General features: G+C 47.4%; 1 protein-coding gene across 1 annotated transcript in view; it reads left to right on the top strand.

Moving 5' to 3' along the window:
• The window catches only part of LOC120048327 (chromodomain-helicase-DNA-binding protein 9-like), a 118,996-nt gene that overhangs the window by 30,763 nt on the left and 62,932 nt on the right, over positions 1 to 25,301 (top strand). The window contains exon 3 of the mRNA XM_038994220.1: positions 9,814 to 10,256. Coding sequence (XP_038850148.1) covers positions 9,814 to 10,256 — 443 coding nt within the window. The remainder of the gene's footprint in view (positions 1 to 9,813; positions 10,257 to 25,301) is intronic.

Here is a 25,301-nt window from a genome sequence, read left to right as displayed (position 1 = left end):
ATTGAAGCAATGTTGCAAATGTCGGAGAGACAGACAGACAGCAAGGTTTATACAAATCTCCACTGTTGAAAACTAAATGTTAGTCTAATAGAAATGTGAGAATGTCCAGATGCTTTTCATAGTGGAGATCAAGTTTATAAATTGCTTGGCTGGGTTGATGAGACAGTGAATTGCGGAGTCAGATGGAGCAGAGTAATTAGGCATTTTAACTTGTGGAATAGACACCGAATGGAATGCGGTTTTAACCAATCAGCATTCAGGATTAGACCCACCCGTTGTATAATTCCTTATATTAGCGCGGGTGAACTCAATGGCTATAGTTCATTCTTACATGTTCTATGTTTGAGCTGTTTTTTAAAGCAAAACTTGAATTGAAAACTTTATTGGCATTGTTGAATTAGATTTTCATAATGGCAAGCTAGGACTGATGGTTTGGTTAGCTAAACTAACAAGTTTGTTTGTTTGGTTACCACAGCAACTACTGTAGCTATCTAGTAAACTTGCTAGCTACTTCAGTAGATGTTGAACACATTTCTACCGGAAAATGAACACATTTCGAGCGGCAAATGTGTTAAATTATAGCCATGGTATAAAAGAGATAATCAAAGAGGGGCTATGCGTTCTCAGGAAAATAATGCAACTCTGTTGAAGGTCAGTTCCACTTCGCTAGCGCATCGTGGAACACACCTTCCACGTCATCCATTATTTCCCATAGAACGCATAGCCCCTCGTTGATTATCATTCACAAATGGAATAAGAACACTAGATTCTTTAATTCAATACAACTTTATTGATACTGTTTCTATACAGAATGGATAATTCCCTGTAGTTTCCCCCTTCCTAATCTGTAGGCCTAGGCCTACTACACATGCTCTGCAGAACATTAGCCTAATTAGGCTATGGTATTAGACTTAACTCTGTAACATGTCCGTCCTTCTGCCACCTACATTTCTCCACATCCGCTCCTCCATCCAGATACAGGCAACCAGTACCCTTTTCACACTGAGCCAACTTAATCCGAGCTGTACTGGGCTGGCCATTTGCCTGGTTACACATCCAACATAGAATAAGAAAATAGTGGTATCAGAGCCAGACGGTATGGTTTGGGTCAACCCTATGTGAATACAGCCCAGTTAAATGCCATATATTGTACTACTGCAGCTCTCACTAAGGCCCTGCTGCCATGTGACCTGCTAGAGCTGTGTGCCAGCCAGGCTGTGACAGCACAGGTCAAAGTGGACCAGGTCAGAGAGTGAGGACGGAGGACCTGTAAGCCCTGTTAGCCCACTGAGTGTCACTTCTGTTATTAGCCTTTCCCCGGGACAAGAGGTTAGCGCCAGCACACCTTACCTTCCCTCTCCAACCCTGTGAAGGATCATTAAGGCTTGATGCTCTTTTTAATTGGTTCAGGAAGCATCGCCGTGCAGTGTGCCCCCTTTCATTTATCAACTACACCTCTCTACCTCCCCCTCTCTCTATCTCTCTCTCTCTCATACACACACTACATCTCTCTTCTCTCTCCTCTCTACCTCTTTCCTCACTCTCCATGCATGACTTTAAATTGGCCCATAGCCATAGGCCTAATTAACAGGCCTATTCTCTTCCCCACCTCCTGACAGACTAATCTATATTCCATTAACCAGGCAGTAGGTTTGGTCTCTGGTTAGGCTATGGTTGGGAACTGGGAAGGTGAGTAGTGTTGTATACTGCTGGTATTATCCCTCTCACAACACAAGGCCAATAACTATTCTTAGGGACATTATGCACAAAGACACGACACACTTTGCTGTGAGGAGTGTTTTTAAGGAAGAGTCGATGTCAAAGGTTGACTTCTAGGTAGACTTAAGATATTTTTAAAAGGAAAACGGTTAGGCAAAGGCTGAAGTGAGAGAGAAGCAGTGGATCATCTCTATTATTCCTGTACTATGCACTTTATTAGTCATCAAAAGAAAAGTAGGCTGTCATTATTTAAATTTCTAGGGACCAGTACCACACACTGTCTCCTATATTTGCTCTGTAGGAACACTATGTTCACTTGCTCAGCTCTCTCTGTTACAACAGATGCACTCTCCTACTAGCCTATACAACCAGCATTACAGCACTACCTAGTGGGTGAAAATATAGGCTAACTGTTGATATGGTGGGTCTTGTGGGCTCTATGATTGGCTATAGTGTGTGCACAGTTATAGTGCGAGTTCCATTCTGTCCTAGGATGATAAATGTCAATTTCCCTAACGGTGTTTTAGTGGAGTCCTACTCAAAGGCCCTCAGGGGGAGGCAGAAGTAAGAGTGGCAGGCACACTAATACAGGCTCTGAGTTTGTGATGAGGTTATTATGGACTGTTTAGAGACTCACACCTGTGCCTCTGGCTCCCTCTTTATCTCGTTCTGTCTCTTTTACTCTTCCTCTCTCTCTCTCTCTCTCTCTCTCTCTCTCTCTCTCTCTCTCTCTCTCTCTCTCTCTCTCTCTCTCTCTCTCACTTTAGAGGGAAGCCCCCCCAGCACACTAATTTGCATGTTAACCGTTGGGTTGCCAAGGCGCCACAGCTCCACCAAGCCATGTGACCATTTCAGCATGTGTGCCTGGCTGCCTGCCTGCGTTCACTGTTCCTGTTTCTCCCTTGTTTTCACCAACACATCCTCAGCCTAGAGAGACAATACACCCTGTGCAGAGCCAGTCGCTGGCAGCTAAAAGCCTTCCTGTGTATGAATCTACGTATACATGGGTGTTCTTGAATCTCTCCCTAGCTTTCTCTATCTACCTCTATCTGTTGCTCCTACCTACCTCTCTCTCTCTCTCTCTCTCTCTCTCTCTCTCTCATTGAACAGCCTGTTATGTAGTCTTTTGCATTATGATGTCGTCCCAGACTTAAAGGATGCTGTCTGTCCGTCACAGTGAACCCCTCAGTGTACTACACATCAGCGCACTGTACTCCATATCAGGTGATCAGGTGTTCAAATGTTCATGCTCAACATGCAGTACATAACATGGTTGCATACCGTTTAGGCCCTGTCTCTGAAAGAACTGTTGTTAAAACAGCTCCCTGAATTACACTATACATACAGTATTTTTACCTGTGTTCTTGACAGTGTTCTACAGCTGTGCATTGATCTTTTTCAGGGGCTCTGTGAGAGTGAGGTTCTGTCTCTGTGAGAGTGAGGTTCTGTCTCTGTGAGAGTGAGGTTCTGTCTCTGTGAGAGTGAGGTTCTGTCTCTGTGAGAGTGAGGTTCTGTCTCTGTGAGAGTAAGGCTCTGTTTCTGTGAGAGTGAGGCTCTGTTTCTGTGAGAGTGAGGCTCTGTCTCTGTGAGAGTGAGGTTCTGTCTCTGTGAGAGTGAGGTTCTGTCTCTGTGAGAGTGAGGTTCTGTCTCTGTGAGAGTGAGGTTCTGTCTCTGTGAGAGTGAGGTTCTGTCTCTGTGAGAGTGAGGTTCTGTCTCTGTGAGAGTAAGGCTCTGTTTCTGTGAGAGTGAGGTTCTGTCTCTGTGAGAGTAAGGCTCTGTTTCTGTGAGAGTGAGGCTCTGTTTCTGTGAGAGTGAGGCTCTGTCTCTGTGAGAGTGAGGCTCTGTTTCTGTGAGAGTGAGGCTCTGTCTCTGTGAGAGTGAGGCTCTGTTTCTGTGAGAGTGAGGCCCACTGCTACTATGCTATAGTTTATTCCTGTTGTATGGGATGCTCCCCTCTGGCATGTGACATGTTCTCGCTCCACTGCAGGGACGGTAATTGGCATGTTGTGTCATTTAGTTCCTTTCGTTCCGTCTCTCCTAGAACAGGAGTCCAAACTCCCAAGGCCTAGCCTGACAGCTAGCCTATATCAGATGCCCACTCAAACATGGGGAGAACACACATATAGCCTACCAATAGTAAGCACATACACAGACACATGAATGCGCACACACACACACACACACAAACGCACAACACAGGCTTATTTATCTAGATATGGGCATGGGGACAAACACATGGGCACTAGATTGGAGTTAACACAACCTACTGTGTACATTGTGACCTCCCACACATACTGTACGTTGGACTTTAACCAGTCGTATGTTATTCCTACAGTTGTACAGTTCAATGTTTTGTCGTGTTTGTAGTTCCAATGTTTGTAGTTCCAATGTTCTTCCACAGAGTTAGGTGTCTGGCAGGTTTTTTAAGAGAGTTGTGCTCAGACAGGCTGGAGAAAGCAGAGCCAAATGATATTGCAGCTAAGCTGCTGTTTATTTAGCCAGTCAGGAAGGAGGGCTTTCAACATTGTTTGCCAGTACTGATGAGAGGGCCAGTTAAATACATCAGTCTCTTTATTTCCTACCTCTTTCTCATCTTCTCTTTCTCTGTAGTTTCCCCAACGCCTAATGGAAAGCTAGGAATATTTACATACATTCAGACTTACTTAAGGCCTACTAATCATACTAGTCTACTTATTAAACCGATAAAGCAACACAGATCAGCTAAGTTTACTAGGCCTATGTCCTTAAGAGCTCAGTGCCCCTTTCAGCTATTATCCATGTGAGATAATTCTGCTCTAATATCATTAAACAGTGTTACATTTCAGACAGGGAGAGAGCTGCTGCTCTGCTGCAAATGTCTGTCCCTTAGCCACATAGCCATGTAGCCTTTAGCCTGTAGCTTACTAGTCTGTAGCTTCAGACCTGTTACTGTTATTTCTAACTAGCAGGGAGCTAACTATCCATCTCCAGGTACTTGGCCTCCCCCTAGCCACATAGCCATTGAGGCTAGCCATAGCCTGTAGCTTACCAACCTGTTCCCGGTTACTTCTGACTAGCAGGGAGCTAACAGTCAACCCCTAGGCTATGTAGCCCTTTGTGTAACCTGAGAAGGGGCTTATATGTTGTGCACAAGGTTTCAAACGAGGGTTCACTGTAAAAACACAGTCATGTGCTTTAGAGCAAGATGTATGGCTCTTTAAGTTTGTGTGTGAGCGCGTGCGTGTCTGTCTGGTGATGTGTGTGTCTCCACTCTGGGACCTAACCCTGTGTCAGGCAGGCTCCAGGCCAGCCAGGCATGTCTGTGTGTTCCCCTCCCAGCACCATGTGCCTGCTGGAGCACATGGCCCTTGCATCATGTTTCAGGGAGCCCCCTCCCTCTCTTCCATCGCCCCTCCAGTGACTGTCAGTCATGGAAGGGACAGAAGGCTCGTCACGGCCTGTCCTTTCACATCTCGCACACATTTGTGTGTGTGGGGGGCTATTCTGTCACCTCTTTCGAGAGCGATTCTCTTCCTGTGTGGCTAGGTGGATAGCATCTATCTGCGTCTCTCTTTCCCCACCAGAGTGTGTCTGAGATCACTGCTTTACTGACAGTCTCTGGGAGTGTTAGTGTGCTGTACTAGGGACAGTGCTGTGGCTTTTTAGCCTCATGGTTTCATGGTTTTGCACACGTTGGTTGTTTGCTGTTTGGACTTTTAATATTGTATTGTTTAGTTTTTTCTCATAGTGGATTTTCATGTTATGATTCTGTACAACATAAAATAATGTCATTCAGTTTCTTGTGTATAATGTTTTATGTATAGAGCAATGTGCAACACATGCAAGCCTGCATTCCATTTATGTTAATCTCTGTGCTTGTGTTGAAATTCAGTGCTTTTGGGGTTAAGTTGTGAAAGTTAATGTAATAACTGCTAGCACCATCTGCTGGCCTACTTCCTCACAAAGAGTGAGTGAGTGAGAGAGAGAGAGAGAGAACGAGCCTGGATTTTAACGACATCTCTAATATTCATGCTGATGCATTTTGCTGCTTTGTGCTGCTTTCATTTTCCACCGCTCTGCTGCTGGAGACTCCAGCTCCTCGCCATACACACCCCAGCACGGGAGAGGGAGGGCAGAGAGGGAAGAGGAGGGGAAAACTAGTGGGAAAAGGAAAACAACCAAGCAAGCTAGCTAGCACAAAACCCTTTTTGTGTACAAAGGAATAGCCTACCTTACCCTGGGATGTAAGAGAACGAGGCACGAACGAAGAGAGCAAGAAAAAGGAACGAGTTGAGAGAGTAGAGTGAGCGGACGGAGAGAGCACGCGATTGCTGGCGGAGGGGAATCAATGAGAAGGGAGGGAAGAGAAGAGGGTAGAGCAAGAGAGCAACGCTGAGACTCACACCACGAACCGCACGCAGTAGCAGCAGAATGAGACGAGCTTCCTGGACTGCCACTGCCTCGCACCTCTTCTGGCGGAACCAGCCCTGCTCACAGCTCTCCCAGTGATCTAACAGCCCAGCCCCATGTACTCCTACTGAGCCTGAGCCCTGCCCGCTAGGGGAGGAGAGGAGTGGAGGTGAAGGAGAGGAGGCTCCACCGCCCCCGCCTGTACGCTGCCTGTGGAGGGGGGAGGGGGTGGACACGCAGCTCAAGCAAGACAGACCATCGAACGAAAGAGAGAGCGAGCGAGAGAGAGAGAAAAAACCCGGCAAAAGGGCAAGGCTTTTGTTAGGTGGTTGGAGAGAGAGGGGGAGGAAGAACAAAAAAAATTGAAAAAAACATGTCTACAGTGAAGAGGCCAAGAGGAAGGGTAAGTGAGCTGCACAGAGAGAGAGGGGAGGAAGGGAGTGGAGGGAGGGAGGAGGGGCCGGACGACAGGAACTGAACAACCTCCTCTGCTACTGGCTCATGCTGCCTGCCTGATGCAGCTCCACTGTCGCCATCTTGAAGTCCTTGTTGCTGCTCTTTCCCATACTCATTTGCTTAGCTGTGCTAGCTATGCTCTCTCTTCACTACCCCCCTCCTTTCACTTTATCCATCGTTTTCTCTCATCTCCCACACCCCCTCCCTCCATAGATTCCTCCCCACCTCTGGTTCGATGCAAAAGGCGATGTGTGTGTGTGTGTGTCACATAAGATGAGTACATCAGTCACACAGCGTTCACTGCATGAGGGACTGAGGGAAGTAAGGGGTTAGTGAGTGAGTGAGTGAGCGGACTAACTGGCCCAAATGTCCTGGCTATCTCTATCTCTCTGTAGTCTTTCCTTACTGTAATAGTGCAACGTGTTTTCATGGGAGCGTGTGGTGGCAGAGAGAGAGATTGAAATCACTGCAGTGCTGGCAGCTTGTAATTTCAGTTATTTATAGTCGTATTACACAGCTGCAGAACACTTGGTTTTGGTGCATTTTTCTTCTCTCTCCCTTTCTCACTCACTTTTTATACAAACTCTCATTCCTGCTCTCATTCCCGCCCTCTGCCCTCTCTCCCCTTTGCTACTTCCCTCTCTTCCCTGTTCTTTACCTTGACTTTCTCTTTCCTCCCCCTCTTTTTTTACCTTCAACTTGAATAATGAGAATATTTCAGTTCTGGGCAATGATTTCCACTAATAGTCTGGGCATCACAGCACACGTTAAACCTATAATTTTGTAGCTACAGCTCTTGTTTATCTTCCGAATAAACTGTCATTTATTTCTCCCCTCCCCCGCTTTGTTTGTGGCAGTTCAAGATAATTCTCTTTATTTAGCAGTCAGGAAAGCAACTGGCTGTGCCGTGCTGTGGCTCGGCCTCGGGTCATGTAGCCATCCGCTCTGACTGCAACACGTTGAGATTAGCTCATCCATTTATAGGCTCTGGGCCCAGCCGAAGGGAATAAAACTCAGCCCATGTTTTATTCCCATTTTATCACGTATCAGCCTTGTCTATATTATTTATTCTAGTTTGGCTGAATGTCAGTGTGCCGGTCCTGCCTGTCTCTTGTTTCTTTCTGCCTGTGCTGCTGCAATCTATGTGACTAGGGGGGAAAATGTGTGGCTACCAGAAAGTTCAGAGAGCAAGACTTTCAGTATGTCTGTGAGGTAGTGGGGTAGAGACACAGCAGCAGAATGGGATATTCTGGTGACTGGTTGTTTGTCTTTAAAAGGCTATCAAGCCTATGTCAAGGCTATATCATTAATAAGGCTTAGAGGGCCTAATAGAAGAGGTACAGCCAACTAGCTAACAGTGTTGTTGTGACTTCTGCTGTCTGTGTTTTCTAGACCAGCTGGCTGTTGCAGTGTTCTGTTTTCTAGATCGATCAGTGTAACTTCCCTTTCGACAATCACATTCATATCATACGGCCTTAGAGTGCAATGAAAATGCGTACTTTTCCTCATCTGCCATTTCTTGGAAATTATGAGTTAAGCTTCCTGAGAAGGCTGATTTCTGAGTATGTCTCTCCTCTGTCAGCTACTGCTAAAGGCTACGACTATAAACTACACATAGCTCATAGCATGTTGCTTCATCATTTCTAGTCTTTCTCTGTCTATGTCTCTCTCTCTCCCCACGTCACTAAGCAGCAGTGTAAGTATACAGCTTGATTGTTATGCACATGGGGTTTTTCAGAGCTTCGCTGATTCACTTTTGTAATCCCATTCCTTTGTGTTTACAACATTTCCTTATTGAGCCTGCCTGGGTGACTTGACTCTCATTCCAGGCAGCAAAGCTGATATGGTACATTTCACACTTCTGTTCCTGAGGGGGAAGATGATGTGTGAGAGAGGCTGTGGAGGGTTAACTGAGGGGGAAGATGATGTGAGAGAGGCTGTGAAGGGTTAACTGATGGGGAAGATGATGTGAGAGAGGCTGTGAAGGGTAAACTGAGGGGGAAGATGATGTGTGAGAGAGGCTGTGGAGGGTTAACTGAAGGGGAAGATGTGTGAGAGAGGCTGTGGAGGGTTAACTGAAGGGGAAGATGATGTGTGAGAGAGGCTGTGGAGGGTTAACTGAGGGGGAAGATGATGTGTGAGAGAGGCTGTGGAGGGTTAACTGAAGGGGAAGATGTGTGAGAGAGGCTGTGGAGGGTTAACTGAGGGGGAAGATGATGTGAGAGAGAGGCTGTGAAGGGTTAACTGAGGGGGAAGATGTGTGAGAGAGGCTGTGGAGGGTTAACTGAAGGGGAAGATGATGTGTGAGAGAGGCTGTGGAGGGTTAACTGAAGGGGAAGATGATGTGTGAGAGAGGCTGTGGAGGGTTAACTGAAGGGGAAGATGATGTGTGAGAGAGGCTGTGGAGGGTTAACTGAAGGGGAAGATGATGTGTGAGAGAGGCTGTGGAGGGTTAACTGAAGGGGAAGATGATGTGTGAGAGAGGCTGTGGAGGGTTAACTGAAGGGGAAGATGATGTGTGAGAGAGGCTGTGGAGGGTTAACTGAAGGGGAAGATGATGTGTGAGAGAGGCTGTGGAGGGTTAACTGAGGGGGAAGATGATGTGTGAGAGAGGCTGTGGAGGGTTAACTGAGGGGGAAGATGATGTGTGAGAGAGGTTGTGGAGGGTTAACTGAGGGGGAAGATGATGTGTGAGAGAGGCTGTGGAGGGTTAACTGAGGGGGAAGATGATGTGTGAGAAAGGCTGTGGAGGGTTAACTGAAGGGGAAGATGTGTGAGAGAGGCTGTGGAGGGTTAACTGAAGGGGAAGAAGATGTGTGAGAGAGGCTGTGGAGGGTTAACTGAGGGGGAAGATGATGTGTGAGAGAGGCTGTGGAGGGTTAACTGAGGGGGAAGATGATGTGTGAGAGAGGTTGTGGAGGGTTAACTGAAGGGGAATGTGAGAACTAGGAGCTAAATTATCTAACTATTCAGTCTGAGATTCAGGAATGTAGGTTTGGTTTGGCTACATGAGAACATGAGCATAGTGGGGTGGGGGGATTATTGTGTGTGTGTGTGTTAACGATCATAAGATCATCCACTTCACAGGAAATGACATTAAGATCAGGCCGAGAGTCCTTTGTAATACACAGCTCTTTCCAGTCTTGCTATTAATGCAGATGTATGTATGTTACAATGACATCATCCTGTTGGTATATGTGTTCCCTCAGTCTGATTAATATCCCCCCTCCTCTCTCCTCTTCTCTCCAGCCTCCCAAGAACAAGAATGCTAATGGTCCCAACAGCCACACAGCAGCGCGGGTCCTCAGCCCCCCGATGAAGAGCAGCTCATCCTCCTCGTCTTCGTCCTCCTACAGCTCGTCATTGGAGAAGCGGGCCCAGCGGAGGCTGGTGAAGGAGCAGAGGGAGCAGCAGCAGCAGCAACTGATGGAGGAGGCTGGGGAGGACAAGCAGCAGAAGGCTAACAGGATCATCCATGAGGCCATTGCTAAGGCCCGGGAGAGAGGAGAGAAGAACATCCCCAGGGTTATGAGTCCAGAGAGCTTCCCCTCTGGGAGCTCCTCGGCCCACAGGAGAGAGAGGGAGAGGGACAGAGACAGGGAGAGGGACCGAGGCAACAAGACCAGGACCAAGGCCTCCAAGAAGGCCCGCATTGTGCCCTCGTCCAAGCCCAAACAGAAGGCCAAGATCGGGTAGGTGTCTCACTGACCTTGTTCTCATATGCCTCACTATGCCCTTATAACACCACAGCTGTATGGCATGATATAGGGCCACGGTGTTGTATTTCTTTTGAAAAGTAATTTCAGTGGCCTTCCACATTAATCTACCATTTTGTTTTTGCTCTGCATCCTGTCTAAAGCAAGTTGTGTCACACTGTCAATTCTCCTTTACGGCTTGGCTTCCTTAGTGCCCATTCATTTCTGGAGCACAATAGAATAGCTAGATGACTAGCTGCTAGCAGCTGCTAGCTTGACAGACATAGCTGCTCGTAAAATAGTAGCTGCCAAGATGGCAGCTCAAAGTTCATTTTAAAATTCATGACACAGACAGACAGGAATGAGCAACAACTGCTGCTGTTAGCATTTAGGCTAGCTTGATGATGATAGGACAGCTAGGTTATGACAGAGACTAGTGGATATAGGGATGTAGGGATGTAGTATACACTGTATGCAGTTCCCTTCCCCCTGTACAATGAAATTGTGTTGTTATACTGTAAGCCACACCCAGTGTGAGCTCATGTAATATCTGACCTGAGGCGGATATGACCTGAGAAAGACAGGCAGCCAGGCTTGGAGACAGGAAGAAGGCAGCCAGGCTTGGAGACAGGAAGAAGGCAGCCAGGCTTGGAGACAGGAAGAAGGCAGCCAGGCTTGGAGACAGGAAGAAGGCAGCCAGGCTTGGAGACAGGAAGAAGGCAGCCAGGCTTGGAGACAGGAAGAAGGCAGCCAGGCTTGGAGACAGGAAGAAGGCAGGCAGGCTGGGAGTCAAGAAGACTGGCAAGCTGACTGGCTGGGAGGCAGGAAGACATGCAGGCAAGCTGGGAGGCAGGAAGACATGCAGGCAAGCTGGGAGGCAGGAAGACATGCAGGCAAGCTGGGAGGCAGGAGGACATGCAGGCAAGCTGGGAGGCAGGAAGACATGCAGGCAAGCTGGGAGGCAGGAAGACATGCAGGCAAGCTGGGAGGCAGGAAGACATGCAGGCAAGCTGGGAGGCAGGAAGACATGCAGGCAAGCTGGGAGGCAGGAGGACATGCAGGCAAGCTGGGAGGCAGGAGGACATGCAGGCAAGCTGGGAGGCAGGAAGACATGCAGGCAAGCTGGGAGGCAGGAGGACATGCAGGCAAGCTGGGAGGCAGGAAGACATGCAGGCAAGCTGGGAGGCAGGAAGACATGCAGGCAAGCTGGGAGGCAGGAAGACATGCAGGCAAGCTGGGAGGCAGGAAGACATGCAGGCAAGCTGGGAGGCAGGAGGACATGCAGGCAAGCTGGGAGGCAGGAGGACATGCAGGCAAGCTGGGAGGCAGGAGGACATGCAGGCAAGCTGGGAGGCAGGAAGACATGCAGGCAAGCTGGGAGGCAGGAGGACATGCAGGCAAGCTGGGAGGCAGGAAGACATGCAGGCAAGCTGGGAGGCAGGAAGACATGCAGGCAAGCTGGGAGGCTGGAGGACATGCAGGCAAGCTGGGAGGCAGGAGGACATGCAGGCAAGCTGGGAGGCAGGAGGACATGCAGGCAAGCTGGGAGGCAGGAGGACATGCAGGCAAGCTGGGAGGCAGGAGGACATGCAGGCAAGCTGGGAGGCAGGAGGACATGCAGGCAAGCTGGGAGGCAGGAGGACATGCAGGCAAGCTGGGAGGCAGGGAGGAGGAATGTGTATATTGTCACTCAGGTCATTACCAGGGCGGTTATGGAAGCTGTGAAATTAACCAACCAGGGATAGAGAGAGACACTCTAGTTTCATATTCTCATTAAGCGAGCAGGGCTGAGGACAACAATGGCCGACTATATTGTCTCCCTGCCTGCTTCCCTGCTTCATGATTAATGATTATATGAGCTCGGTTGCTGCATGTGGAAATGGCAGTTAACAGATAATGGATTTTGCTCTGTTTGTGAGAGATAGTAAGAAATAGAGGGAGAGAGATAGTGTGTTGCAGTGGTGCAGATGTTAATGAGGGAGAATAGACATCTGTCAGGAGGGTTGGGCTGAACCAGGTCTGTATGGTTCATACTCGGGAAACCCAATGGGCCTGATGTTGAACACTAATAATTTCACTATTAGAATAGTTTTTGTCAGATATTCATTATTATAATATATTTTTTTAAGTTTTTAACCTGAGTACTGCTGCGCGAGGGAGAGAGGCTGGTGCTCTATTGCTGCAGCTGCAGAGGGGGCGGTGTTTGTGAAATGGGAGTGAGCAGACGGAGGGAAAGAAAGAGACGTCAAGGCGCCAACTCGGTTACAGCCAAGACTAGCTAACTTGTAGCAGCCACAATGTTATTTATCATCCCATATAACAGTGCCGGCCGGTCTTGACTGGAGTAGCCTAGAGAAGCTAGCTAGCTGGGCTAATTGAGGCCACATGCTGTGCTTTCTCCCCAACCCCATTCAGATAAAACAACAGCCTACATACCTGTTGGTTGCTCCTTGTAGCCTACTACTTCCCATTTTGCTATCTTTTAATTCTGTCATTTTTATTCCATCTTGCATTGCATTAGTGAACTTACTCCACTTGCTACACATTGAGCCTATATGCCGCTTTGATTGGCCAACATAAACAACAAATCAAATAAAAATGAAATCACATTTTAAACAACAGGTGTAGACTAACAGTGAAATGCTTACTTATGGGCTCTTCCCAAAAATGCAGGATAAAAAATAAATATAATATTGAATAAATACACAATGACCAATGATAGCGTGGCTATATACATGGGGTACCAGTACCGAGTCTGTGCAGGTGTACGAGGAAATTGAGGTAAATATGTACATGTAGGTAGGGTTAAAGTGATTATGCAACAGGATAGATAACAGACAGTAGCAGCAGTGACTGTGATAAGTGTGTAAGTGTTTGTGTGGCGACAATGTGCCTGTGTGTACGTGTTGTGTGAGTAAGTGTGTGTGTTCATGTGTTGGAGTGTGAGTGTGTGGGTAGAGTCCAGTGTGTGTGTACAGAGTCAAAAAGAGTTAGTGCAAAGAGGGTCAATGTAGATAGTCCGGGTAGCTATTTGGTTAACTATTTAGTAGTCTAATGGCTTGGGGGTAGAAGCTGTTCAGGAATGTTTTGGTCCCAGACTTAGCGCTCCGCTACCGTTTGCCGTGCGGTAGCAGAGGGAACAAAACTGGGGTGGCTGGGTCTTTGACAATTTCCTGGGCCTTCCTCTGACACCACCTGGTATAGAGGTCCTGAGTGGCAGGGAGTTTGACCCCAGTGATGTACTGGGCCGTTCGCACTACCCTATGTAGTGCTTTGCGGTCGAATGCCAAACAGTTGCCATAGCAAGAGCTGATGCAGCTTGTCGAGATGCTCTCAATGGTACAGCTGTAGAACGTTTTGAGGATCTGACGGCCCATGCCAACTCTTTTCAGCTCCCCGAGGGAAGAGGCGTTGTCTTGCCCTCTTCATGACAGTGTTGGTGTGTTTGGACCATGATAGGTCCTTAGAGATGTTGACACAGAGGAACTTCAAGCTCTCGACCCACTCCACTACAGCCCCGTCGATGTGAATGGGGGTGTTCGGCCTTCAGTTTTCTGTAGTCCACAATAAGCTCCTTTGTCTTGCCCACGTTGAGGGAGTGGTTGTTGTCCTGGCACCACGCTGCCAGGTCTCTGACCTCCTCCATATAGGCTGTCTCATCGTCATTGGTGATCAGGCCAGCAGTTGTGTCATCGGCAAACTTAATGATGGTGTTGGAGTCGTGTGTGGCCACACAGTCATGTGTGAACAGGGAGTACAGGAGGGAACTAAGCACGCACCCCTGAGGGGCCCCGTGTTGAGGGTCAGCATGGCGGATGTGTTGTTGCCTACCCTCATGTTTTCTCTAAATAAGCGTTGTTGTACAATGAGACACTTCATTTCAAACAGTCAGCAATAATCTAATTCAGGGCTTGTGAAGTTATACTTAGGCTAAATGTAAGCCTTCCACAACCATAAGACCCAATAATAATTTAATTATTTGATCAAAATAGTTTAACCTGCTTTTTTTTGCAATAATCAATGATCTGGCTCTCAAGTCCGTCTATGTAAAGGCTATTTTTTGTTACAAGTTTAACTAGAACCATGACTAATGCACATTCACTAATAACGACTAACTTCTTGTAGCAGGCATTAGGCTATAGATAATTAACACAGGTCTCATCACCAATCTCTCAAGTCCACGTGTTAGTGAATTGTTAGTGAATCGTTATGAACACACCCTTCTGTCTCCAACTGTTTAATAGCATGTTATCCTGTCCACTTTATTCAGATGTTGAAATCAAGTGGCCTACCTTAATTCTCAGAATGAGAATGAGTTGACAGTTCTATATATGTGTTTTATGCTTATTGCACATTTATAAAACACAGACTAGACAGCTAGTATAACAGTCTTTGGCTAAAATGCTGCTAGCTGTACCCCAATGCCATGCGTGACAAACTGAGCATACATTTTCTCCAAAATGTACCAAGGAAGTGAAGCTACAGTATTAGCATTTAAACCCACAGTATTTGTTGTATCACTGGAAGTTGACTTAAGCCTATTTATTTGAACTTTTCCCTATTCTCATTAAGATGTTATTTCTTTGTCATGTCTGAGATTATTACTAACATCACAAAGTTAGTAGTATGCCCTAGCCTTACTTTATATGATATGCTATTGTATGTAACCTAACCTATTTTTACACAGTGTAGAACTTGTAAAGCAAAGGTCTGATTTGTGAAACTACGCTAAACACAAAATGAAACCTAGTCTTTCCACTATTGTTTCAATGCTTCTTTCATGAAGCTTGTTATGTCATACATTCCAGCCATTTTGAAATATCAAAGTATATCAAAGCTCTTTACTCTTTCTTTTAACATGTAGCGTCATCTCTTACATACCTTAGCCTAAATTCATTATAGTTACGTGTTTTGGCCTGTACATAATGTTGCTAAATGAAAAACAAGTTTAGTCCTGTCCTGCATCTAAAGAATTAACTTCCTTCAGTACAGGTTGATCCATCCCAGAGTTCCTCAGTCTCCTCTCTGACATGTAGGATTGTGCTAGTGATCCTATGAGTCCCAAAGCCTTCCTCCCCAGGTGTCTGATTTACAGTAGTGTCTGTGGAGATCTGTCCAGAGCAGGGAGAGCAGAGAGGGGCTGACACCCCAGTGCCAGGCCATACACTAGAAAACCAGGCATGGACTCTATCCGCTACAGGGAGGGATGGTCACTGTAGGGATGTTGTCTCAATGCAGAGGAGAGAAGAGGATGTTTTACTCTGACTGACCCCTCTCGCAAGGCTTTTGCCTTTGTTTATATGTGTGTGTGTGTGTTGAAGACTGTTGTTCTACAGTGTGTCTATATGAAAGGATGTTTTCGTTACTTTGAGTGGGTTGGTACAGTAGCATAGCATGTGTTTGTATGTTTGTGTCCTCTGTTCTGTCGTCGTTTGTGTTTGTGCTTTCTGTTGTCGCTGTGTGCCAATGTGGCCAGTGTACATGTGTGTGCCAGTGCAGTGTGTGTGTGTGTGTGAGGTGTGGTGCAGTACAGTGTGAGGGATCATCCTCGTGCAGGGTAATGAAGACCGCAGGAGTACATGCTGCTCTGGGGAGGTTTCATGCAGACAGAGGAACCACGGTGTGTGTGTTCTGCCCTCACAGGGTCTTCTCATGTAATATTAACGCTCAGCCTTCTCCCTGTCAGCACCCGCACGGCTGCAGAGGCACTAACCTTCCTGGCTCTGCTGTGTGTGTGTGTGTGTGTGTGTGTGTGTGTGTGTGTGTGTGTGTGTGTGTGTGTGTGTGTGTGTGTGTGTGTGTGTGTGCTCGTAATTGTCTCTAGATGTGTTATTGAATGTGTGTGTTTATATGGTAGTTATACAGTATAATATAAGGGTGTATGTACGTGATTGTGTGTGAGTATAATCCACAACATAAGTGTCTGTGTGCATGCATATGTGCCTGCATGTTTCTCTGCCATGTGACAAGCATGCCTGTCTGAGTGGGGGGTTGGGACTGAGCTAATAGTATTATCAGGCTGGCTGTAGGAGCCTGCGGGGGGGGGGGGGGGGGGGAGTAGCCTGTGTGTACTGTAAGTCCACCCCACCACAATGATTGTTAAGGTGTCAGCATGGTTCAGCTCGGCTGGCGTCTAGCTGAACTTGGCTAGCTGAACAGAACGAGTGTGCTCACATACTCCCTTAAAAGACCTTCGGTTGAAAAACAAGAAAAAAACGCAATAGTACTGTTTGTCCATTTTGAGATGCCGTAGCCAGTATACACTTCCTGAAAATAGTCAGAATTAATCTAAGATAACTCAAGACATCTGTCATTAATTTAGACGTTTTTGCAGAGGAGGTAGATCTTAGTCACACAGTCAAACTAAGATGTCTGGTGCAGTATTTCTCCAGTAATTTTACATCTAACTAAGATGTTTGGTGCAGTATTTCTCCAGTAATTTTACATCTAACTAAGATGTTTGATGCAGTATTTCTCCAGTAATTTTACATCTAACTAAGATGTTTGGTGCAGTATTTCTCCAGTAATTTTACATCTAACTAAGATGTTTGGTGCAGTATTTCTCCAGTAACTTTTTTGCTATGTAAACAAGTCGTCTCTTAATTGAAGAGTCTACTGTTGACCAATCATTGACGAATGGGCATAGACTTCAGCCACCGACTTCAGCTTGCCTCAAGAAAAAATGTAATGTGCACAAACAGCCGAAAAACCCTTGCCGAAGAACAAAACAAACAAAAACATCACAAAATGTTGTCGTAATATATGCACAAACTGTTCCGAACTGTTTCGGATGGGAAGCATGCGGACGCCTCTAGACATGGCTATGGGACCAGAGTACAAGGGTGAGGGAGGGGTATGGGACCAGAGGACAAGGTGAGGGAGGGGTATGGGACCAGAGGACAAGGGTGAGGGAGGGGTATGGGACCAGAGTACAAGGTGAGGGAGGGGTATTGGACCAGAGGACAAGGTGAGGGAGGGGTATGGGACCAGAGTACAAGGGTGAGGGAGGGGTATTGGACCAGAGGACAAGGTGAGGGAGGGGTATGGGACCAGAGTACAAGGTGAGGGAGGGGTATTGGACCAGAGGACAAGGTGAGGGAGGGGTATGGGACCAGAGGACAAGGGTGAGGGAGGGGTATGGGACCAGAGGACAAGGGTGAGGGAGGGGTATGGGACCAGAGGACAAGGGTGAGGGAGGGCTATGGGACCAGAGGACAAGGTGAGGGAGGGGTATGGGACCAGAGGACAAGGGTGAGGGAGGGCTATGGGACCAGAGGACAAGGGTGAGGGAGGGCTATGGGACCAGAGGACAAGGTGAGGGAGGGGTATGGGACCAGAGGACAAGGTGAGGGAGGGGTATGGGACCAGAGGACGAGGTGAGGGAGGGGTATTGGACCAGAGGACAGGGTGAGGGAGGGGTATGGGACCAGAGGACAAGGGTGAGGGAGGGGTATGGGACCAGAGGACAGGGTGAGGGAGGGGTATGGGACCAGAGGACAAGGTGAGGGAGGGGTATGGGACCAGAGGACGAGGTGAGGGAGGGGTATTGGACCAGAGGACAGGGTGAGGGAGGGGTATGGGACCAGAGGACAAGGGTGAGGGAGGGGTATGGGACCAGAGGACAGGGTGAGGGAGGGGTATGGGACCAGAGGACAAGGGTGAGGGAGGGGTATGGGACCAGAGGACAAGGGTGAGGGAGGGCTATGGGACCAGAGGACAAGGTGAGGGAGGGCTATGGGACCAGAGGACAAGGGTGAGGGAGGGCTATGGGACCAGAGGACAAGGGTGAGGGAGGGCTATGGGACCAGAGGACAAGGGTGAGGGAGGGCTATGGGACCAGAGGACAAGGTGAGGGAGGGGTATTGGACCAGAGTACAAGGTGAGGGAGGGGTATTGGACCAGAGGACAAGGTGAGGGAGGGGTATGGGACCAGAGGACAAGGGTGAGGGAGGGGTATGGGACCAGAGGACAGGGTGAGGGAGGGCTATGGGACCAGAGGACAAGGTGAGGGAGGGCTATGGGACCAGAGGACAAGGGAGAGGGAGGGCTATGGGACCAGAGGACAAGGGTGAGGGAGGGCTATGGGACCAGAGGACAAGGGTGAGGGAGGGCTATGGGACCAGAGGACAAGGGTGAGTGAGGGCTATGGGACCAGAGGACAGGGTGAGGGAGGGGTATGGGACCAGAGGACAAGGGTGAGGGAGGGGTATGGGACCAGAGGACAAGGGTGAGGGAGGGGTATGGGACCAGAGGACAAGGGTGAGGGAGGGCTATGGGACCAGAGGACAAGGGTGAGTGAGGGGGATGGGACCAGAGGACAGGGTGAGGGAGGGGTATGGGACCAGAGGACAAGGGTGAGGGAGGGGTATGGGACCAGAGGACAAGGGTGAGGGAGGGGTATGGGACCAGAGGACAGGGTGAGGGAGGGGTATGGGACCAGAGGACAAGGTGAGGGAGGGGTATGGGACCAGAGGACAGGGTGAGGGAGGGGTATGGGACCAGAGGACAGGGTGAGTGAGGGGTATGGGACCAGAGGACAGGGTGAGTGAGGGCTATGGGACCAGAGGACAGGGTGAGTGAGGGGTATGGGACCAGAGGACAGGGTGAGGGAGGGGTATGGGACCAGAGGACAGGGTGAGGGAGGGGAATGGGACCAGAGGACAGGGTGAGGGTGGGGTATGGGACCAGAGGACAAGGTGAGGGAGGTGTATGGGACTAGAGGACAAGATGAGGGAGGGGACAGACTGAGTCCCCCCCCCCTCCCAGTCAGTCTCCATGTGCAGTGTTACACATGGGTCAGTAAAATGGGGGTGGGGGGGGTGCAGGGAGGGGATAGAGGGGATGGAGGGTACGGAAGGGAAGGAATGGAGGGGATGGAGGGTAGGTTGGGAAGGGATGGAGGGTAGGGAGGGGATGGAGGGTAGGTTGGGAAGGGATGGATGGTAGGTAGGGAGGGTATGGAGGGTAGGTAGGGAGGGGATGGATGGTAGGTAGGGGATGGAGGGTAGGTAGGGAGGGGATGGAGGGTAGGTAGGGAGGGTATGGAGGGTAGGTAGGGAGGGGATGGATGGTAGGGAGGGTAGGTAGGTGATGGAGGGTAGTTAGGGGATGGAGGGATAGGGAGGGGATGAGGGTAGGGGGGATGGAGGGTAGGTTGGGAAGGGATGGAGGGTAGGTAGGGAGGGGATGGAGGGTAGGGGGTTGGCTGGGTTGGCTGATCACACACTTCTTTCTGAAATTGCACAGTGTTTTTATAGCTACCTACCTGGTGAAAAACAAGCTCATCAGGAGATGAAAACATTATTGTAAAGCACCTGCCTCTTTATTCCTATTCTCCTCCTCCCTCTCTCACTAAATATTCCTCCCCAGATATGGTATCTTCCTAACATGCTGGGGGCTGTTAGCAGAAAGCTTCCTCTGTGTGTGCGTGTGCGTGTGTGCAGGGCAGCAGGCGTGATCTGAATGTGCTGATACTACACTGTTGTCTACTGTGAAACATCTAACAAAATGGTGCAAGCGAGATCAATTACAATATAAAATGGGGGTTTAGGGTAGGCCTATAGACGACAGTAGAGTCAGTTTAGAGAGGGTTGGGTTCATATCTCCTGGCCTGCCTGCCACGCAGTATAGTCTTCCTATCTAATCCTCTTCACTCACACTCTGATTAAAAATCCCAAAGCTGTTTTCTTAATTAAGTGTTTTTTATAATCCTTTGTGTGTGTGCATGTGTGCGAGCGTGCGTGGGCATGCGAATGGTGTGTGTGTGTGTTTGCGGGTATGTGAGCATATGCGGGCATATGGGTGTGTGAATGCTTTTGCTTGTGTGTATGCATGTGTGCGTGTGTGTGTTTTGTCAATATGTTAGTGTGTGTGTGAGCTCATAAGTCGACTGCATGCAGAACAAAGCATAAATCCCTTGTGCAGGTTCCTGCACTCTGCTGATATTTTCCATCACCAAGCTGTGTGTGTGTGTGTGTGTGTTGGAGAGGGGGAAGATTACACGGCCATTCATAAGGAGGGGGATTTTCTCACGGAGCCCAGGCAGCACAGAGCCAGCAGCACCACTGTCACTGTAATCCCCTCAGGATAGGTTCCACTGTGTTACACACACACACACACACAACACACATTCTACACACTCCATCCGCTGCCGGAGGTTCATTCATCTCAGTCCATCTACAAACACGTAGTCTTTTAGCTATACAGTTGTAATGTTATACCCTGAAAGGGGGAATAGGAGAACTGATTCACACTGACACGTAGCATCAGTGACTGTTCAGTCAGTTCTAATGACGAATGACATAAAATCATCAACTCTTTACATACATCTCTTTTCTCAAATGACATAGCGTTGACATTTCTATTCCTAGGCATTACTAATCAAGTGCCACACAAACTGACATCAATGGAGCATACAGATTATCGTATTATCACGTTCAGATGAATTATTAGAATATTACTTACGATTCTGTAATAATATCAGTGATGTAGTGGTAAAAAAGGTGGGTAACGTATGACGTTACGTAAACGTATGACGTTTTTAGAGCTGTATTGTTTCCGTTATGATAGCATTTTAATGTAGGCCTGTAGGGAAGATAGACCATGTGGAGGTGTTCATATTGAAACATGTCTTGTTTTTTTTAAGTTCCTAACTTGTTTGATAAGATTAGTAAAAGGGATGTATGTTTCCCTTTCAGGATGATTCGATACGTATCTAGATACATGGGCTCGGATACAATACAGGAACGATCCGTTTCAGTTTAAAATGATTCAGTGGGATACAGTTTGATAGAGCTGGGCCTCTCTGAGCTGGATCTGTTCGCGCGTGCGTGCGTGCGTGCGTGCGTGCGTGCGTGCGTGCGTGCGTGCGTGTGTGTGTGTGAGAGAATCGGTGATTCGTAATGTTTGAATTGATTATGCGGGTTATATGTGGATTGGTTTGGGCTACACCGACCAATGCTGTCCTATCTTAAACATTTGAATCGAGGACGATGTGTATCGATGAATCGTTACACCCCTAATTAGTATAGATTTTCTTAGGGTACTCTACGTGGGGCCCGACCCCAAGTTTGGGAACCACCATAGTAATCTCTCTTGCTTCCTCTCTCTCTCTCTGTCTCGTCTGCTTCCTCCTGCATGCATTTCAGGCTGCCTCAGCCTCACCACTGAGTACCACCTCACTGTCTGTCTAAGTAGCCTACTCTCTGTACAGCAAAGTTAATATGAGAACTTAGTAGCCTATTTAGGTAGGCTTCTTTTAACGTTCGCTTCTTACTTCATCCTTCTAGCTGGGTAAGTAACACTAGCCAGAGCCCTTCAACGTTACTGCAATAGAAGTCTCTGCCGGCATCTAGCCACCTGACTGACTGAGCAACTATTTACCAGTCGGGCACTCATTCTCCTAGAGTCTGTTTTTGCATCTCGCAAACACACTGTCAGCAGTGTCTCTCGTTGCCTATTTGAGCCGACTCTGAGCTGAGGTAGTTTGTTTCAGGTCTCACACCGTCGGGCCTGTGCCAAGGGAGGGCGGAGTTAGCCGTTTGAGAGAGTGGTGAATAATGCTGTTAAAAAGGCAAACCAGGGAGGAAAATCAGGAGGATGCAGGGGAACATAAACAAATCACTGTTCATGATTCCACTCGTTCGCAAAGAGACAGGCGCGATTAGAACTCAGTCAGATCATGAATATAAGCGTTCTGATCTTTGAGGTGATGGCAGCAGATGAATGGCACAACAATGGGCCTCAGGATCTAATCTCGTCTGTGCATTCAAATTGCCATCGATAAATTGCAATTGTATTTGTTGTCCTTAGCTTATGCCTGCCCATACCATAACCCCAGAACCACAATGGGCACTCAGTTCACAACGTTGACATCAGCAAATGGCTCGCCCACACGACAACATACACGATGTCTGCCATCTGCCCGGTACAGTTGAAACCGGGATTAATCCTTGAAGTGCACTCTTCTCCATCGTGCCAGTGGCCATCTAAGGTGAGGATTTGCCCACTGAAGTCGGTTACGACGCCAAACTGCAGTCAGGTCAGACCCTGGTGAGGAATACCAGCACGCAGATGAACTTCCTTCAGACGCTTTCTGACAGTTTGTGAAGAAATTATTCGGTTGTGCAAACCCAGAGTTTCATCAGCTGTCCGGGTGGCTGGTCTCAGACGATCCTGCAGGTGAAGAAGCTGGATGTGGAGGTCCTGGGGTGGTGGGGTTACACGTGGTCTGCGGTTGTGAGGCTGGTTGGACGTACCGCCAACTTCTCTAAAACAATGTTGATGGCGACTTATGGTAGAGAAATTAACATTAAATTCTCTGGCAATAGCTCTTGTAGACATTCCTACTTGATGGCATTGTGTTGTGTGACATAACTGCACATTTTAGAGTGGCCTTTTATTGTCACCAGCACAAGGTGCACCTGTATAATGATCGTGCCTTTTAATCAGCTTCTTGATATGCCACACCTGTCAGGTGGATGGATTATCTTGGCAAAGGAGAAATGCTCACGAACAGGGATGTAAACATTTGAGAGAAATAAGCTTTTTGTGCGTATGGAACCTTTTCTGGAATCTTTTATTTCAGCTCAATGAAACATGGGACCAACACTTTACATGTTGAGGACCTCTGTGTCTTCATATGTAGTTACGGCCCTGGCTACAGTGAACTTGGGGGTAACACTGGCACCTTGTGAAGGCTGGTCTGTCACAGGTTCTCATTCCTCACGGGGGACCCTGGAACAGGTCAGTGTGCCCTCGGCCTACAAAATACTGTCACACTGTTCTCCCTCCAAACACACAGAATGGTGGGTGGTGTGCCAACTAGGACAGGGCAGTGCTGGGGGGGCTGAGCATGGAGAGGAGAATGCTGGGTTATTAGGCACCAGGCAGGATGAGGATCTGCTCGTGGGAGCCAAACGGGGCCACTGCTAGAACTAGAAGTACAGCTCTCTCTGGGAATCAGTGTAACACTCCATCAGACTATCTAGCCTGTCTGCTGGAGTGAAGGCCTAACTCACCTACCGCACAGGGGACAGCTGGACTTGAGAGGAGAAGGACATGTAGAGAGAAAGAAGATGAGAGATGGCACCTCTGTAGTTAACCTAAGTATTGGGTGCCTGATCGGTGTCTGTATGGTTTCAGTAATGGTGCTATTGGTCTGTTATTTGCTCTTTGTATGTGTGTTGGTGTGTCCCTGTGTATGTATCAACTGTAATACCTATGAAACGTCTGTAGTGGTGGTATTAGTAGTAAACTGTGGGTGGGCCTGTATAAAGCCAGTCTATGGTCTTGGTTGGGTTCTGAGGCTGTAAAGCCTGTGTGATGTGGGATGAGCTCCACATGTGTGTCTGCGTCACGCCTCCTCCGTTCCTCCTCGTCCTCCCATCATGCTCTCTGTTTTGCTCTCTGAGGGCTTGCTAAACCTCCGTACACATTCCAACAACACTGACGCACATCACAGCTGCCAACCTGTAGAATGCTTCCTCCTAGGGCTGGGCGGTATACCGTATTTTATGATATACCGGTATTGATGCAGGGACCAGTTTGGGTTTTTGCTTTACCTTTTTACCGGTATTTGAATAGTTGGTTTGTTAAATGTGATACGCCATGTGTAATGTCAATTTTTATAGTTTACTTTGCTACTTGAGTCATCTCTCTCTGCTCTTTCTCTCTGTGCCACTTTCCACACAGACCTAGCCACGCCCCCTGTCACTCAAGGAGCGCATTTGATGTTCCTCAACCACGAGACACTTTCAACAATGATGATGACAACAATGCTGTTTCCCTTTGCTTCTAAATATAAATCCACCAGCGTTCTATAATGACACTATTAGTTTGTGTTTCTTACATAAGCAAACAGCTAGTTTGTCTTTTCTTAGCAAGTTGCCCTAAATCTTGTGAGATGCTAATTGTTAGCCACTAATGCTAATAGCTAGCTAGCTAATAAACGTACTGAGTAAGCGCAAACGTAGCTAGCTAATACAGCCTAATAATACCAGTGATGGTGTAGAGCTAAATCAGCATGTTGTTTGTGCAACAGTGTCTTCTAAATCAGAGGAATATGCAAAGCAAGAATATGTTAGCTACATGAAGTAGCTAAGAGAGAACACGCAATGTAGCCAAAGCTTATAGGGTCCCCTAGGAAACATATATCAACACTTTGCTTCCTACCCTGTCACAATAACTCCTCCCTGGCATTTTAATTCGTTGTCATCTTAAACAACACTGTATTCAAAGTGCCCACTATTATATTCTAACTATAGAATTAGAATAGTCATTATATTTCCATGATTCCAACAGTTTTGCTCTAATTCATAAGTCAAATCGCAATTGCGATTGGTTAAAAATAAATCCTAGATTATTTGCCCATATCGTGCAGCCCTACGTGGTAGTGTGGGAATTATCTCAATTGAGCAGTGGTGTAAAGTACTTAAGTAGTACTTAAAAGTATTTACGTTTTTTTTTGTTGGTATCTGTTCTTATTTTTTATTTTTGACTACTTTTACTTTTACTTCACTACATTCCTAAAGAAAATACTGTACTTTTTACTCTAAACATTTTCGCTGACACCTAAAAGTACTCGTTACATTTTGAATGCTTAGCAGGACAGTAAAATGGTCCAATTCACACACTTGTCAAGAGAACATCCCTGGTCATCTACTGCCTCTGATCTGGAGGACTCACTAAACCCAAATGCTTTGTTTGTAAATGATGTGTGGCGTGTGCCCCTTGCTATCCATAAAGAAACAAGAAAATGGTGCCATCTGGTTTGCTTAATATAAGGAATTATGAAATTATTCATACTTTTACTTTTGATACTTAAGTACATTTTATCAGTAACATTTACTTTTGATACTTAAGTATATTTAAAACCAAATGCTTTTAGACTTTTACTCAAGTAGTATTTTAATGGGTGACTTTCGCTTTTACTTATGTTCTATTAACGTATCTTTACTTTTACTCAAGTATGACAGTTGTGTACTTTTTCCACCACTGCAATTGAGTGCAGGAAATGCAGAAATGATAAAAGTGCTGAAATGT

Source organism: Salvelinus namaycush, chromosome 1 (assembly GCF_016432855.1).
Source record: "Salvelinus namaycush isolate Seneca chromosome 1, SaNama_1.0, whole genome shotgun sequence".
Taxonomy (NCBI): Eukaryota; Metazoa; Chordata; class Actinopteri; order Salmoniformes; family Salmonidae; genus Salvelinus; species Salvelinus namaycush.
The sequence above is the reverse complement of the archived record's forward strand: the minus strand, read 5'-3'. Positions and strand labels throughout refer to the sequence as shown.